At 41.3% G+C, this 17,150-nt stretch overlaps 1 protein-coding gene across 1 annotated transcript; it reads left to right on the top strand.

Annotated features, from left to right (window-relative positions):
• Window positions 1–11,551: 11,551 nt before the first annotated feature.
• Window positions 11,552–17,075, top strand: LOC100285276 (uncharacterized). Its single transcript, NM_001158169.2, has 13 exons — window positions 11,552–12,059; window positions 13,350–13,521; window positions 13,672–13,728; window positions 13,814–13,899; window positions 14,005–14,093; window positions 14,174–14,228; window positions 15,473–15,525; window positions 15,628–15,678; window positions 15,756–15,804; window positions 15,885–15,950; window positions 16,040–16,134; window positions 16,229–16,433; window positions 16,509–17,075. The coding sequence occupies exons 1-13, from the start codon at window positions 11,697–11,699 to the stop codon at window positions 16,572–16,574; spliced, it is 1,407 nt and encodes a 468-aa protein (NP_001151641.2). The 5' UTR covers window positions 11,552–11,696; the 3' UTR covers window positions 16,575–17,075.
• Window positions 17,076–17,150: the final 75 nt, after the last annotated feature.

The following is a 17,150-nucleotide window of genomic DNA, read 5'->3' on the forward strand; positions in this document are numbered from 1 at the left end:
AAACATTCCCTTCCATGCACTTGGGCAGTTACACCACTCCCAATGCATGCAGTAGACACTACCAAGCATACCAGGGAAGCCTCGTGACTCTCCAACTTGGAGGAGGCGTGTGATATCTATTGGAGTAGGTGCACGGAGATAGTAACCCCCAAATGTGGTTTAGATGGCCGTGCAAAAGTGTTTCAATGCCTCATGAGCGGTAGATTCACCAATGCGTACGTATTCGTCGACGACATCGACACGAATACCATAAGCAAGGATACAAACAACAGCAACAACTTTCTGCAGAGTAGATAGACCTAGCTCACCGACATAGTTTGGGCACTGAATAAAGTATGGACCGACTTGTTGCACAACATCAACGAGGCGCTCAAACACATGGCGACGCATGCGGAAACTAGCATATAATAAACGTCTGTCACTATGAGGCTCGATCACGTTAAGTACATGTAACAATGAATGTGCGTATGAAATATATGACATACCTCCTACGGAATTGAGCATCCGTGTACACGGGTTGGGCGCCGAAGTAGTCCGCTCGGATTCTTGCATCGCCGCTCATATGGTCACCATGAATCCGAACACGGCCAGGAATGGAACTACCATGACAACGCTTGTTGCGTGCACGACGCCTCCTAAGGTGCAGGTACGTCGCTATCTCCATCTCTTCTTCTTCCTCCTCTTCCATTTCTTGCACCATCCTAAGAAGAACATTGGATTCTAAGTACGGGTTCATTGTTGTGGAGCTCCAAAACTGAAGTGGGAGTAAAGTGTCGAAGCGTGAGTGCTTATTTATAGAACGAATAGGTTTTGGAGACAAGCCATCGTGGTGGCGTGCAAACGAAGCTAGTCGATGGCTTGCTGAAAAAGTGTTGTGGCTTACGGTGCAAGCTAGTGTATCTGGAAACGGATTTTTCAACCTACTTAAAACTATGTGACGTTTTAACGACAACAATTACACAAAAATCACTTCGAGTGTTAATTAATATTTACAATTTGAAAAAAACCAAATTATTATTATGTTACTCACGCTTTATTTTGGAAAATAGTAATTGCAAATTAATTAAATATACTATGTTGCGCATCATTTTTTGTAACACCCAAAATCCTAAGCATGTGATTTAAGAAACCATTTAAAAATATATATACATATCTAATAAAATAAATAATAATCAAAATAAAGTAACTAAATAAATATATTAATATATATATGCATATCAAGTTGAGGTTTTGAAGTGAACATTTAAAATTGATTATAAAATGAGAGAATGTGGGTTAAATAGAAATTTGAATTTGGAAAATAACACTTTAGATTAAGTGGACTAACCTATTTGCAAGTAAGTTAAAGAGGAAAATACTCATAATAAAGATAAAAAGGTAACCGAGAGGATTATCTCATATTAGACCTTTAATGCACATTTTAAAGATTTTGAAATTCAAACTTGAAGTTTGATTTGAATTTGAAATAGGAATTTGGAAATTTGAAAGAAAATAAAATAAAAAAAAAAAGAGAACAAACCTCGCGTTGTGCCGTTTTCCCCTCCCCTCGGCCCAGTAACAGCCTTCCACACCCGCGCGGTCCATTTACTCCTACTGCTGGGATACTGGTGCCAATAGGTGGGCTCAGTCGGTCAGTCTCCCCGCGTCTATTCTGCACTGGTCTCCCTGCGAGCCCTATCGCTGCGCTTGGGGCCCCACTTGTTGGTTTGTCCTCTGCCGCGACCTCCGAGACTTCACAGTCACTTACAGGCGGGCCTGAGTCGTCAGACCTCTCCCTTCCCTTCGTCGCGCGGCTCCGGAGATCTTGGCCTTGCCGCGCTTCTCGGAATCCGTTGAAGCCACCCCTACTCCGAGCTTGTTGTGGCTATAAATGATAGCCCTAGGGCTCCGCTTTCCCCTGTCCGTCGCCACGACCGTCTACCAACACTGCTAGTAAGAGAGAGAATCGGGAGATCCGGATTGGACACCGCGGATTCGTCTATCGCCATGGACAGAGCTTCGCAGCGGGCGATTCTTGGTAAGAACTCCTCCCCCAGTTTCGCGCTTGTCTCCGCTTCGTGTAGCCACTTCGGGGGGACCTTTTAGGCTCGGAATCACGGTTTGACTATGTCCGGTGATGCCGCCGCCATGGTGACCTTGGTCGCCGCCGCGCTCCGTCGTGCGGATGGGGAAGATGGGTGCTCGACCATGAATCTGGGTGTGGGCGGTCGAGATTAGAACTTAGATACCGTTTGGGCTCGGGTGTGTGGGACCGTCCGATTCGAGCCGAGCGCGTGGGATTCGATCCGAAGCATTTTGAACTAGGTTCGTTGATCACCAATCTAACGATCGCGGGCGCATCTAATCGGAGCCGTTGACTTCTAATCTGAGGGCCTACTGTGTGTACCGATTCATAAGGTTTCATGATGTAATCTGGACCATCAATTCGTGACCACGTGGCCCAAATCAGAAGATACCCCTTCGGCCCCGGTAAATTGCACATGCGCCCCTCGGCTTATTCAAAACCAACCCGTCGTCGAACTGTATGTAAAGAACACTACAACTAGGTCCTAAACTTTATAAGAAACACCCTGAGCTCTCGAGTTTTTGTTTTCTCGATCCGAACTCTATTAAAATTCATAAATAAATCCCAGAAATTGATTTCTAGGTATAAAATAAATCCAAAAATTAGAAATTCCATAGTTAATTCTTTTTAACTTCGTTTTGATTTGTTCAAGTTGTGTTAGCTCCGTGATAACATTGTCTACACAATGACACCATTAATTGTGACATATAACATATTTTTATAATTAGATAATTATTGACCCATGTTTAGTAGATTAATCCTTCTAAGTTAATCTGTTTATAATTATGATCTGACTCGAATATGAAAACAAACTAAGATTAAAAGATGAAGTAGATTAAAATTGAATTAATCACTCTTTAGTAATATACTTTTCACCTGATTTATATTAATTAGCATATGGTGCGCTTCTACTATTTAATCACATAAAACCCCAGGAAACCGTATCTTTAATGATAACTCCGATTTTAGTAGTGCTCGAACCTACGATCTCGTTGCGACGTGTAGAATATTATTATGCAGTTTGTGCTATGTTTGGTGTGATGTTAATTCTGCCTATACCATGTTTGTTTGTATTGTTACGAATAGCAGTGAGGTCACGAGAATCTGAAGATCATCTTGGTACCTGGAATCTCGAGTCCCAGGCAAGTTGTGCCCTTGATCACTTTTCTTTACCTAATAATGTTCCAGTTAATCACTGTGACATGTCCAGGTAAATTTGATGGGACCCAATAGGTTTCCCTAGTATTGGTTACCCCCACCTTACAAACAGATGAATTGGGTAGATTTGCTATTGCTCTACCTGGTTTTGGAAAACTAATGTTTTATTATCGTCATGTTCCAATTATGTTGTTGTTTAATTATTATTAATGGTAAGATCATATTGTCAATTGGAATATGGAGAACCATCCGGGACAACAGTGCTACCAAAAGGGTGGAATGGGACGCTCTTGGCCAAGTAATTAGGAAAGCTAGGGAGAGATTACCTTACCCGGTTAGGGGCAAGCGGGGAGGCGTCGCTGCAGAGTATAGGTAGGTCCTCGGGTCGAACTGTCTGTAAAGCTTTTCGGACGAAGGATTCCTATGCTTCCTTCTTCTTGAATCCGTAGTGGGTTTTCTCGAACTAGTGGAACTTTGGAAAGGCCTCGTAGTGCTACCCTGCCTTGCTTCCTTGGTAGAGGTGTATGTGGTCCGTACAACCCGTGGCAAATGGGTAACACGACTTGTGGGTAAAGTTGTGCAACCTGTGCAGAGTGTAAAACTGGCATATCAGTCGTGCTCACGGTCATGAGCGGCTCGAACACTCACATGATTAACTTATGTAATTAAACTCAATTTGTCACTCACATGATTAATTTATGGAATTAAACTCAATTTGTCATATGCATTGCATAACGGGTGTTGTTAATCTTGATCTCTTATTTTTTTGGGTTGGTATCTACTTACACTTAGTAACTGCTAATAAATTTTTGACCAACTTTAAAAGCAATGCTCAGCTTTAACCATCCTCATTGGTAAGCCTTACACTTCACATGAGCTCCCACCTTTGGTGAGTTTATGCACATTATTCCCCACAACTTGTTGAGTGATGAACGTTTGTGAGCTTACCCATGTTGTACTCACATTCCCCTGGTCAAGAACAGGTACCACAGGATGAGGCGCATGAAGGATGCTATGACGTGAGTGCTCTAGGCCGTCGTCTCCCAGTCAACTTTGGTTGCTGGATCTTTGTCTTCGTATGATGTAATTATTTAATTATTTTGTATAGAACTTCATAATATATTAATGTTGTGACATTCGTTTCTGTACCATGAGTCATCATATGTGTAAGACTTGATCCTAGCACACTTGGTGATTATCTCACGCCCGGGTTTTGGTGCCCCTAAAACCCGGGTGTGACATTTTTATAGCGTGTAATGCAAACAAAACAAAAAAGCTAAATCAATGGAAAAAGGAAGTTTGTTAACACTGTAGCTTTAGAGGATCGAATTTAGGGGACGTTGCTGGAGACTGAGAAGATATAGATGACAATTTTTTAGAGTGTGTTGTAAAGGACATAGAATATTTATTTAAAATATAAATTTAGGGGACATTGCTAGAGACAACTTAAAAACCTTGCTCTATTATAAATCTCTACTACTTATTAAGTTTGTAATGGTAGCCTGACATTCCCTATTCAGCCACCATTCCCAGTTCTGGCATTCTCATTCCTTGTTTTGCCTTTCCTATTCCCCCCTCCCCACATAGCCCATTTCCATGTTCTGCCACCATATCCTAATCTGTCATTCCCATTCATTGTCCTATCTTTCCCATTCCCCTCCGCACAGCCCATTCCCATGTTTTGCCACCATACCCTAATCTGTCATTCCCATTCCTTGTCCTGCCTTTCCCATTCCCCTCTCCCCGCAAAGCACATTCCCATTCCCCCGTAAAGCCCACATCTAGCTAAAATTTAAAAAAAATAAACATGAACCCAAGGGGATTCGAACCTACGGCCCCTCAGGTAAATATGAGGCAAATACAAGAAGTAGCTACCGTTACACCACATGTGTGTTTATGTCTATATTTATGACAGGAAAAACATCTACTACATCTCTCCTCAAGCCCAACTGCTACCCTTGCACAATGCGTAGTAGTATATAAGTATCACCGATATTCTTGAATTATATTTTTGGATGGAGGGAGTAGTATTTAAAGAATAGCCTTGCATGCAATTTCTTTTGTTTGATTAATGTTTTCAACTTAAATTCCTTTTTTCATGCGTGACATTTATTCTCCGTAATATTTTTCCATGGATTTGACTTGTGAGTCCTTTTCATAAACCAATGGCAAGAATGAATCCATGTTTCTTACTTGGAAACCCCGAACAAACACCACTAGTAGGAGGCGCTCACGTTGGTGTCGCTCATCGATGATGAGAAGAAGTTTGGCGACTACCAGTTCGACCTCTGGAAGCAGTCCTACGTGGCTGCATGCGCCGCTGTTTACGACAAGCTTCGGCGCAGCCGCCGCTTGGACGCGGTCTAGAGCGGCTGCACCGCGCTGTCCGTCGTCAAGCAGGGGACCTCTGGTCGTCGCCAACGTCGGCGACTCTCAGGTTGTTCTAAGCAGCGCATCCGACGACGACGCCATCACGTCGTCCAGCTCATCGTCCACCTAAAGCCCAACCTGCCACGTAAGTCGCTACTGACCGGTCATGAATTCTTGTGCGCTGGGACGATGGCCGTTGCTGACATTGTGAGTGTTCTCGTACATGATGTATGTAGAGGAGTAGCGCATTCGGTGGTGCAACGACTAGGTGTACTACCTCGCTGATGAGCCCGGGGTGCACTTCGTCTGGTAGCCTAGCCAAGAGTCATTGGTACTCGCCATGTCGCGCGCGTTCGATGACTACTATATCAAGGACTATGGCATCATCTTAGCACCGGAGGTGACGCAGAGGAGGACCGACATCAATGACCAGCTCATCATCCTCGCCACCGTCGGAGTAGCTTTTGTGCCGGCCTGCCTTTAATTCTCTTCGCAAACACACACTTGACTTTTTGTTTAAGCAAGCTCGTATGGTGGTGCGTGCTTGATGACTGACGATGTACGAGGGAACTTCTTCCGGTAGGTGTGGGATGTGTTGTTCAATGATGATACCATGACATATATCGAAGTCTGCATGATATTGATGATTGCAATGTAGTGGTGAAATGACTTAAAATAATAAAATTTATGTATGGCCATGATTACAAATGGATTATGATACTTTTTCATATCATATAACACATATTTTATATATAAATTATCGTAATTTCCTATATATGAAAGCTGGTTCAAAATGGGCTCTCTCGCGTGTCCACGTCTCTTAAAATGTTTTCACGCGTAGGATTTCTGATCAACGGTCATGGCATCCTCAGAAATCCACACCTTCTCACGCACCCACCAGCCTCTCCATCACGCGATACTTCTAAGAGGATCTCCACCTAGGTTTCTAGGCTCCCATCCGTCACCCATGGCCGCACATGTTCACCACTACGCTTCCACCACCAGCAGCTCCAACTCTGCGCCCCGTGCCCCGTGCCCCATGCCCGCCGCCACCAGCTTCGCGCCCAGTGCTTTGTGGCTTCGCCTTGGCGTGGGCCGGTCGTGCCTGCGGCTTCTCTCTCCCTCTAGCATCGGTGCATAGCCACACCCGTAGAGCGGCACAACGCTCCACACAAAGTTTCCGTCGACTGCCTCCGCGCGTGCCGCGCGGGACCGCGCCCGGCTTCGCCTTGGAACGCACCGAGCTGTGCCTGTAGCCCCAAACCCCCTCTAGAACAGGCGTACAGGAATACAGGATTATCTCTGACCTCGTCTCCCTATTGTACGTCGGCTTTGTCCCTAATTAGCATGTTCTCCGAATACCATCCTTCCTGTGAAGTTCTTTCATGGAAACAATCTGCTCCCTCTCGATTGTCCTTCATATATACTTCATAAACATCATTGCATTCACTTTTCTGATGATATGATTAGTCATTTTTGTGTCTTCAACATTATGAAGTGATGCCTTTCTTTTCCCTGCAAGGTGTTGTCTGTGGCATTTAAGTCTCTACTCAAGTCACTTACAATACCATGTACAATTGGTTCTTTAGTTGTAGGTAAATCCTCTCCAAGTATCATTAATCTGGCAATGACACTTGGATGTCTTGTCTTTGATAGTTTGACTCCACTTCTTTAGACATCTCCTTCTCTAAAGAATGATTAATGGATGGAATTAGAGAATTCATAATTTAGCGATGTCAGGTTTTTTGGTTCTAATGTTGTGAGTGTGACTGAATTATGAAAAGATTCAGTTGAGTAATTTTAAGATCTATATGAGTGTCTGCCTTGTCCAACAGTTTTAACTTTAGCGACTTAATTAGTGAATTACTGGGCTTTCCCATGTACAAACAGGGTCATGTGTTTTCCTTTTATGAATGAGACTTAGATGATTACTGAATCAATTTTACCTCTACATACTGAAATGAGTATTGTTCTAGGGGAAAACATAGCACCGTTTACCTCTACATACTAAAATGAGTATTGTTCTTAGGGAAAACATAGCACCGCAAAGTACTGAAAGGATCACTGTGATGCACTGATGCGTGAATTTTTTTATCTTCTATACCAATTCAGTGCCTCATCAATTATAAACTTTTGCTTCACCTTTTGATTTTTTGTTCCCTAGGTTCATTAAGCATGTTTACATAATTAACTTGCTTTAAACATGGTACTGCTATTTCACAAACTATGATGATGAACTTTTAGGAGCGTTGATCATGTGACTCTGACCTTTGATATATTGTTTGCACCTGTAACTTGCAATTTTTGATAGTAATCCCACATGCTTTCTTTATTTCAATATTCATAATTATATGTGGATATTACACTAGAAATCTATTGTACCATAACCATGATGTTTTAGACTATTTGTTGTATAACTATTTGGTGACGCACCGAAGGCGAACATTACGCCGATGAGTCCTTTGGTGTTGCCGGTGTCGGAGCAGCCGCTATTCGCTAGACTGTATATAACTCAAGTACTGCATTGTTTTGTCGATATACTTCTGTGGGCACTGGGTACGCTTCAAATCAGCTTTTCTAAGTTCAATAGTTCAACATGGAATACTCATTACAATATTTGTTGCAGGGCAAGGAAAAAATAATATTCGCCCATCTCCTCATAGTTGTTCACTCTTAAGTGATGGAAGAGTAAGTACTTTTGTTATTTCCTTTGAACTTTTTTGGCTAAGAACGTGACTTGATGTTGTGCTTGGTTGAAACCATAAAATGGTCATTGATGCCACTTCTCTTGCCCATAATCTCCTCACTAGCTATAGTTTTGTTGACTTCTTATTCCCAGGGTGATGAGAGTTAGTTTGTTAGTAGGATTATAAGTCCGGCAAGAAAGATACTTGACCGACACTTCGATTTAAAAAAAATTAGGCCGATCGGGAAAAGGGGAATGAATCACTTGCATAATTGGGAAAAAGGGGATTGATTTTGCAACTATCCTTTTTTGCAGACTCTGGTAAACTCTCCTACCGTTGTACTAATCTAATACTCACTAATATCTCGTATACACATTTTATATTAGGATACAATTTAAACCGTCATCGTTATTTTATTTAAGGATTTTTATTATCATTTTTCTTTTATGCCTATCAAAGTCAAAGTTGCATAATATGACTGAGATTCATACATTTACCGTGCTTTTATAATATTGCTGCCCCAGCAGCAAAAACAAATTGTTAAAGCAATTTGGTTATATAAATTGTAGAATTGGGTAATCAGTCGTGTGTTCAATTAGTTGATTATAGATTAAGTTCCCCAACATGTCCAGTTTGGATGCCCTTGGGAAAACAATGTTGTTTAAGATTGTTGTTACACTCAATGATCGACTCTGGGTTCGACCTACTGTCCACTGATCATAGTCGTGCAATTGGACAGAAACTGGACATGTAGCAAGTCTTCATCTCAAACATCTACATGCTATCGATGCATATCGTGCAATTGGACATAAACTGAGTTCAGGTAATCTTGTACATAAACACTTAAATGGTTATGATTTTACATACAGAAAAAGGGTCATCTTCTTCCATAGTTATCTAATAACTGCTATAGAACACTAACAATTCCTAATTGACAGATATAAACTCGGCATCATTGCCACTGATGGAACATCCGAAGCAGAGTTCTTTTGTTTTGATAGTGTAGCTAAAGGAATAGTAGAGAAGTCTTGTCAAACCCTTCTTGGTTCAACAAATGTTTCTCGGGGTTCTACCATTGTCTCGCTCAAATTCACCTTTGCAGTTACCATTAACATGTCTGCATTCTCGGTCACAAATCGAGTCTTTTCTATCCTATCTATGTTAACAAATCATGGAAGACACACATATGTACCATGTGCCATAGAAAGCTTTTCCCAACAAGAAATGCTCACAGAAGACAACATACTTGACCTCACAACCACACACGAATCTCCAGCAACATTGTTTGCCAAACTCCACATGTACCGATCAAGAAAATGTGGTAAGATATTTCTTAGTATTAACTACAAGTCTTTCATATCAACTTACCTATGTCTATATGAACTCATGAAATGTATTCCACAGCCATTCTAAAATGCTACATGACACAAATGTAAGTATGTTATATCAATACATTTGAATTCCACATGTTCCCAGAGTTACATAACTGTCTACTCTTGTTGCAACAAAAAAAAACATATTACAATCCACTCTCCATTGAAACATGTTTTAACATTCAGATAACATATATTCCAATAGTTAAACAGTTGTGTACTCTTTGCAACAGAAACACATATTACAATCCACTCTTCCTTGATACATGTTTTATAGAAGTACCAAAGGATTTTAACTCCTTGTCTTTTACCCTTTCCATACTTTTCCCTATCTTTGTTTCTTGTGGGTTTGATCCCCAGCCTACCCCAACCTGCTTGGAACCAAAAGCTATGTTATTGTTGTGTAGTTTATATCAACAAAAGGGAGATACTTTTTGCAAACAGGTGTCTAGACATAAGGAGGTGGAGTATCTATATCTATCAGAAGGATTTTATCTGCCTTTAAAAACTACGAGTCATCAAACTATTGCTATACTTTGTGTTGACTACTTACTTTTGATTTACGACTCCATATTGCTGATATAAAAATTTTGACAACATTGACAAAAAGCCCCACAGAATAACCTCTCAATTTCTGTTTTACATTAATCACGTTACTTGACACTTCTTATCCACTTATTTACAGGTTGATGATCAACTTTTAGATCAACTCAACAAAGACAGCCTTGCATTGCCACATAAGAAGTATGTATTTGAAAAAAGGCAACCCGAGTTGCAAATACTATTCATTTCTGCAACTATAAATCATAGTTTAGTCTAACATAAAAACACATATAGGAACAAGACTAGCGAGTCAGGTTCTACAGACCCTGACAACCTTAATCGTTAGATCATCGTAGTTCTCATGAAGGTACTACACCATCTACTCTCCTCCCCTCTACATAGTTTGTAATCAATACAATTTGCGTATTATTCTTAACTCACCTCCGTAACCATAGCACAACACCACATCAGCTCAAAGAAACTTTAACAACTGATGCTTACGTTTTTTTGTATAGGTACCTATTTTGCATACCTATGACAAGCAGTGTCACTTTTGGAGCACAAATTATTTTGTGTACATATAACCAAACTGGTGAAACATTTGCAATTCTGTATATATTTAAACGACCCCTAGCTCTTGAATCACATTGATGATGTAATATATAAATATGTTAGAATCTGTCGGTTGACTTTGCACCTACAGTCTCTGAACACTATACAACTCCTTGAAACACTAAAACTTGGTTTCCTTTGTCTTTGTCTTTGCTTTTATGTGCTTATTTACTTTATAACATACATAAAATAGCCATACATTATATGATGCTGTTGTACTGTTCGTCACACGCGCATGAGCTCGTGCCATACACTAGTATTATACAGGGGGAATCCTATTATCAAAGAAAAATGTATAAGACATTAAGGGAGTGTTTGGTTTCTAGAGACTAATTTTTAGTCCATCAATTTTATTCCATTTTAGTCCCTAATTTACTAAATATAGAAACTAAAACTCTATTTTAGTTTCTCTATTTAACAATTTATGAACTAAAATGGAATAAAGTAGAGGGACTAATGTTTAGTCCCTTTAAACCAAACACCCACTAAGGCCCCGTTTCAATCTCACGGGATAAACTTTAGCTTCCTGCTAAATTTTAGCTATATGAATCGAAATGCTAAAGTTTAGCTTCAATTACCACCATTAGCTCTCCTGTTTAGATTACAAATAGCTAAAAGTAGCTAAAAAAAGCTCCTAAATTTTATCTCGCGAGATTAGAACAGGGCCTAAGACCGTAGCACGAAGAGAGAAAGACAATTGAGTTGCCGAGTTGTTGCGTCGCCCCCGTCGCTTTTGCCCTTTTGCCCGCCCATAGCTCTTCCCCCGCCCCGCGTCCCGCGCCCGCTTCGTTTTGCTTCCATCTCCTCCCTCCCCAGTCCCCCTTCCCCACCAAGGCAGCAACCCGCAAATCAAAACCCTACTCCGCGCGCGCTCTCTCACCCGCCTCCATGGACGGCGCCTCCTCCAGCCTCCCTCTCCCCCAACCACCGCCGCAGGTCTACCTCCGCCGCCCCGTGCCGCCGCCCGGCCCGCCGCTTCAGGCTGCTCCTAGGGTCCAGCCGTTCAGCGCCCCTGCGCCCATCCCCATCTTCTCCTCGAAGCCCCGCGCCGCTGTGAGGTCCCCGATTCCTCCTCCTCATCTTCCTGCTGCTGTTACTTCAGCTCCCGCTCCCCTGGCGGCCACAGCGGAGGCTCCATCTCGGCCGCCGCCCGCATCCACTGACCAGCCGCCCCAGCAGCAAACTGGTGCGATGCCCCCGCCTCCGGCTCCAGCACCGGCGGGGAAGGGGGGACCCAAGCCCAAGGCACAGGTGAGTCGATCAAGCTCCCGCTAGGGTTTTCTCCCTCCGTACTTTCGATGCAGCTAGCGTTTGTTCCAGTTTCGATGTAGCTAGCTGTTCTCCGAGTTGATTACTAGCTCATTGTCTTTCCTTCCGGTATCCGGCGATCCTTGTCGACGATTGTAGTGCCTGATCACTGGCTCGGATCATCTGATGTTCATCGATGCTATGAATTGATAGACGCCACCAGTGAAACTGGAGAGCTTGCGTTCCTGCCAAATTCTCTGCTGCTTTAGCCTTTAGCTTGGCTCCATAACCAATAGAGGTGTAGCATATTCGAGGGCAGTGGATTAACACCTTAACCTACCAAATTCCTTGGCTCTGTAGTTGTCGGTTCCAATGGTTTACTGTGCAATGGTGATATGATAAAGTCAAATCATTCAGTGGCAGCAGCATTGAGTCATCATGGGTTGGCACATGTGTCAAGGGACGTTTATCTGGGTTAGGGTGTCCACTGAAGCTTCAGTTTTCCTCAATGAAGGGTATAAGCAGCATTTTCAGCATTGCAAAAGCTGAATCAGTCAGGTACATTGGCGGTGTCAGCAGGGCTATTCATGAAGTTGTCTGTTTCAGGAATAGCGTGAAGTTGTCTGTTTCAGGAATAGCATCAATGATGCAATTTATCAATTGATAGTTGACTGTACATGATAAGCGTGTATGGTTTGAATAAGACTTTCAGATTATGCTCTGTGGTGCTTCCCATGTTGGAACTGATCTGCAGACTGCCTCATTTTTCACTTCTATGCAAAGCATCGTTGTGTCATTAGCTTAGGTCACGCCATTTGGAACAGGTTCTGCAGGATTAAATGCACAATCAATTGTTGTCAGTTGTCTGTTAAAGTTTAGATCATTATCTGTATATGTCTAGGGCTTTGGGTTGGAGACCTCATGCTATTTGGCATTATGAAACTGTTAACTGTCCTGTTACCTATAGTACAGGACTTAGCCATGACTAATGTGCAAGATTTCACGAGTGTGTATGCATTGTCTTTATCTGCCTAACCTAATATGATTGCCACTCCTTGGAATGAGAGTCTCATACTTTGAAAAGTTGTTTTGTTCACTTATTTTATTTTTTTAATCTTCTTTGATTTACTATAGTGTACTAGTTCTAGACTCATGGATGTATTAGTTGATATTCAGCAATAGTCATATGTTTTAAGCTGGCTGCGTGATTTGCTGCATTCTTTATTCTATTAGTGTACTATTGCCGTAGTATGTTTATCGACAGTGTTCATGTACATATTCTTAATTTTGTAGTTGAATGAGCAAAACAGTGGAGAATATTCTCAATCTGAAAACAACGTAGTAGAAACTGCACAAGGGCATGATAAGGAGACTACCCCTGGACCTGTAAAAGCTACAAAGAGGATAAAAAAACTAAAGGCTTCTAAACACAACTTGAACAACACAAATTCTGGAGCAATTGAAGGTATGTTGTTGCTAATTTTCTTATTTAACTTACATGTTCTGCATCCATTTGATGGTAAAAGTTCCATGTTGTAATTTCTTCAGATCAGTTCGTTTAATGGCCATTTATTGGCTTTTACTTGTAGCTGATGGGCTTACATTTTTTATTCAGGAGATGCTGATCCTTCTTTATCCTCATTAAACCACTGCCGCTATGACAGCTCACTAAGTAAGTTTCTACATCCCCCTTTCTCCGTACTACCAAATTTAAGATGCTGCCTTTGCTTGTTTATTTATCCTTAGCTTGTTACCAGGTCTGCTGACGAAGAAGTTCATCAACCTGCTTCAAGGAGCTGAAGATGGAGCCCTTGATTTGAATAAAGCAGCTGAGACGTTGGAGGTCTGTTTTGTCATAAACACATACCCTCTCTTTTTCCTATATTGCATTCCTAATCTTGGGGGGGGGGGTCAAGCTCCTTGATGTATTGTATTCTCTATTCTGCAGGTGCAAAAGAGGAGGATATATGATATAACAAATGTTCTAGAAGGTGTTCATTTAATTGAAAAGGGACTTAAGAATATGGTTCGCTGGAAGTGAGTGTCATCTGTTTCTGTTTTCCAGTATATTTTACAGGTATTTATAGCTTCTACTGATGAGATAATATTTTTGAAAGGGGATTTGACATATCGAAGCCTAAGGATATAGAACGCCAAATTTCTTCATTGAAGGTACACTATGCTACTTGATTATATGATCCCCACTTTTCATTTCTAGGCTTTTTGGTTTTCTTATGTTGAGCGTTTGCTTCTACCTGTAATATTGATGTGCAAGTCTCTTGCTTATTTGAGAAATAGATATGTTAGTTCCTCCATTATTTAAATCTTAGCATTGGGTTTTAACTATTTGAGGAACATTGTGACTGTCATCTTTTGTCTTTATTTTGTTCACAAATCTAAAATTTCGGAAACAGACATCAGACCATGAACAACCTCCCCTTTCTTAGTGCTGTTAAGCTAGCAGAACAATTTTTAGTACCTTTTCTTGATTCATAGTCCATGTAAGATACAGAATACTAAGTTCAGACATTTATGTCGTGGATTAACTAACATCATGCGTTTTTTTACTATATCATGTAAGATGGATAGATCAATAGTTACAGAATTTTTGAAATTGAAGTTACTCATCAGTACTTCAGTGCAATTTTATCTGACATGCTTTGGAACCCGCCATGCTGGCCACTTTCTGGTATTCATTTGATCATGTATATAGGACAGATCAAATGATAAATGTGACCTCATCTCAATGTTCTGAGTAGCATGCAGCACAAGTGAATAAGGAAAATGTTTCAGTAATGGATAGTGTGTACGAATGATTGGATTGATGCAACCTGCTTGCTTATGTCTGTAAAGAAAGAAGCCATCAGCCCATCACATCTGTAAACATAATTTCCTCTTTTGAGGGAATTCTCATGTGCAGCATTTTGGTATTTCCATTGCCATGGTCCCATGGAATGTTGACATACCCATCTTCTGACTGTTTGCTCATGTTATGGGATGTGGGCCAGTGGTACGCCCCAGGTAGCAAGACAGCCACATGGTCATGCAAACTTGCAAAGCGAAGGAGTATCGGGCAAAGGAATTAGGATGGTCCATTGAGTTATATTCTAGATAGCTAGGATCTTATTTATGAGTCTAGCAATCCTCTCTCTCTATAAAGAGTGACAGTGTATCAAATAACTGAAACAATGAAGAGGAATTAATCCCAAATCACCCAATACTCTAGTTTCCCTCCAGGCCGACTTCGCTCGGCTATCTCCCTAGCAATGGTTATCATCTAATTCAAATGAATATGGTTCATAAAAGCATGATGCTACATTTGAAGAACGACATATTTGCCTGCAGTTTTCTGTAGAGTGTATACTTCCATCTAATGATATGGTTATAACAACTTGATGTGTTTTGGTTATCTGCAGGAAGAACTTGAATCTCTTTATGATGAAGAGTTAAGGTTGGATGACGAAATAAGGTAAGTTCTTTCCATGAAAGTAACAAGGAAATGAGAGATGCCTCTTGCTCCCTTCTTTTTTCCCTCCTCCATACCTTTTGATTAGCAATTGCTGGTGTGCAGGGAAGCAAAAGAAAAACTACAAGCTCTCGCCCTAGATGGGGATAAAAGAAAGTAAAATTCTAATCTCTTGTATCTGCAATAGTTTTATGGATGTATAGTGAGCTGAGTCCTTCGATCTGTCTGATTAGGTCGTTATATCTTTTGAAGGAAGATATAAATAAGATTCCTCACTTTCAGGTTAGAACTTGCCAGAACAATTGTTTATTTCTTTCTTGCAAACTATGTAATTATGTTAATAAGATTCCCATTTACTGCAGAGATCCACTATGATCGCTATAAATGCTCCTCGTGGAACTTGTGTTGAAGTTCCAGACCCTAATGCGGTACACGATCCTGATATATCATTAGCTACATAGTAGTAGACCTGTAGATGAAAGGTCTGTGTGGTTGTAACACATTATTTTGTTACCAGGATCAGTACATGTATGGGAATCTGGGTTTGCAGGAGAAGCACTACAAAATTGTCCTGAGAAGTTCAATGGGTCCTGTTGATTGCTATTTGATAAGGTAAGCTATGACGAAATTTTTTAATTGTAGAATTCTGTCCTATGTTCTGTGTCTTGAAAATGCTAATTTGTAGCCAATTTTTATGATCCCCCAGCGGTGACCATGAGGATATATTTAACCAGGGCCAGCTGGTGGCAGCAGACAGATTAAAACCTGCAGTTGCTACTGATAGTTCTCAAGATTTGCAGCAGATGGATTGTGATCCTAATCAGGCAAGTAATGGTGGCTGCATGCATGCAGCAGAACCATCCAGAAAGCAAGAAATTGGCATTTTGAGAATCGTTCCATCAGATGCCGACGTAAGGAAATCCTACTCCACATCAGACATCATGGCAGTCTTGGTAACATGATGCTTACGGTTCTTGCTTTTGCAGGCTGATGCTGATTACTGGCTTGCTTCTGGCGTTGACGTTAGTATGACAGATGCTTGGGGCACGTAGTGGATGGATCCTCGGAGTTAGGGCTCTTAACCTGCCCCTTAGACAGACAAAATAGAATGAGTCTGCAGTGCACAATTGCATTGGGGCTGGATCAGTAGGATACCTTTAGTCTCCATGCTCTAGGCCCGTTAACTAACAAATCAGAGGGTACATGGTAGGCAGTAGATCTTGTACATTGGCGGCATGATTGTAGTTGTTACTCTGTTTCATCGACAGTTAAGATAGAATCAGCAAGTGCGGTAGGTCTCAGCTTAAACCTACCATTGGACTTAGCCTTTGTTTTGAACGGATTTGTGCGTATAGCAAGTTAGAGGGCAGCACAGTCCGAAGGCCATCAGTGTATGTTCTGGTCTTCGTTTGTTTGAAGAGCAGTAATATTGTACATCCTGACTATCACCGGTCAATCACCAATAGCAGATCTATAGAGGTTATGCAATTCTTTTAACGTGATTTATTGTCTCGTTTCTGAATGCATTGGATGTACAGTCCGGTTTGCTACATGCTACACTTGTCATTAGATGATGTTTTTCTTTCTTTCTTTCTTTCTGTTTCTACTATGGATCCAAACTTCGCTCA

Source organism: Zea mays, chromosome 2 (genome assembly GCF_902167145.1).
Source record: "Zea mays cultivar B73 chromosome 2, Zm-B73-REFERENCE-NAM-5.0, whole genome shotgun sequence".
In the NCBI taxonomy this organism is placed as follows: domain Eukaryota; kingdom Viridiplantae; phylum Streptophyta; class Magnoliopsida; order Poales; family Poaceae; genus Zea; species Zea mays.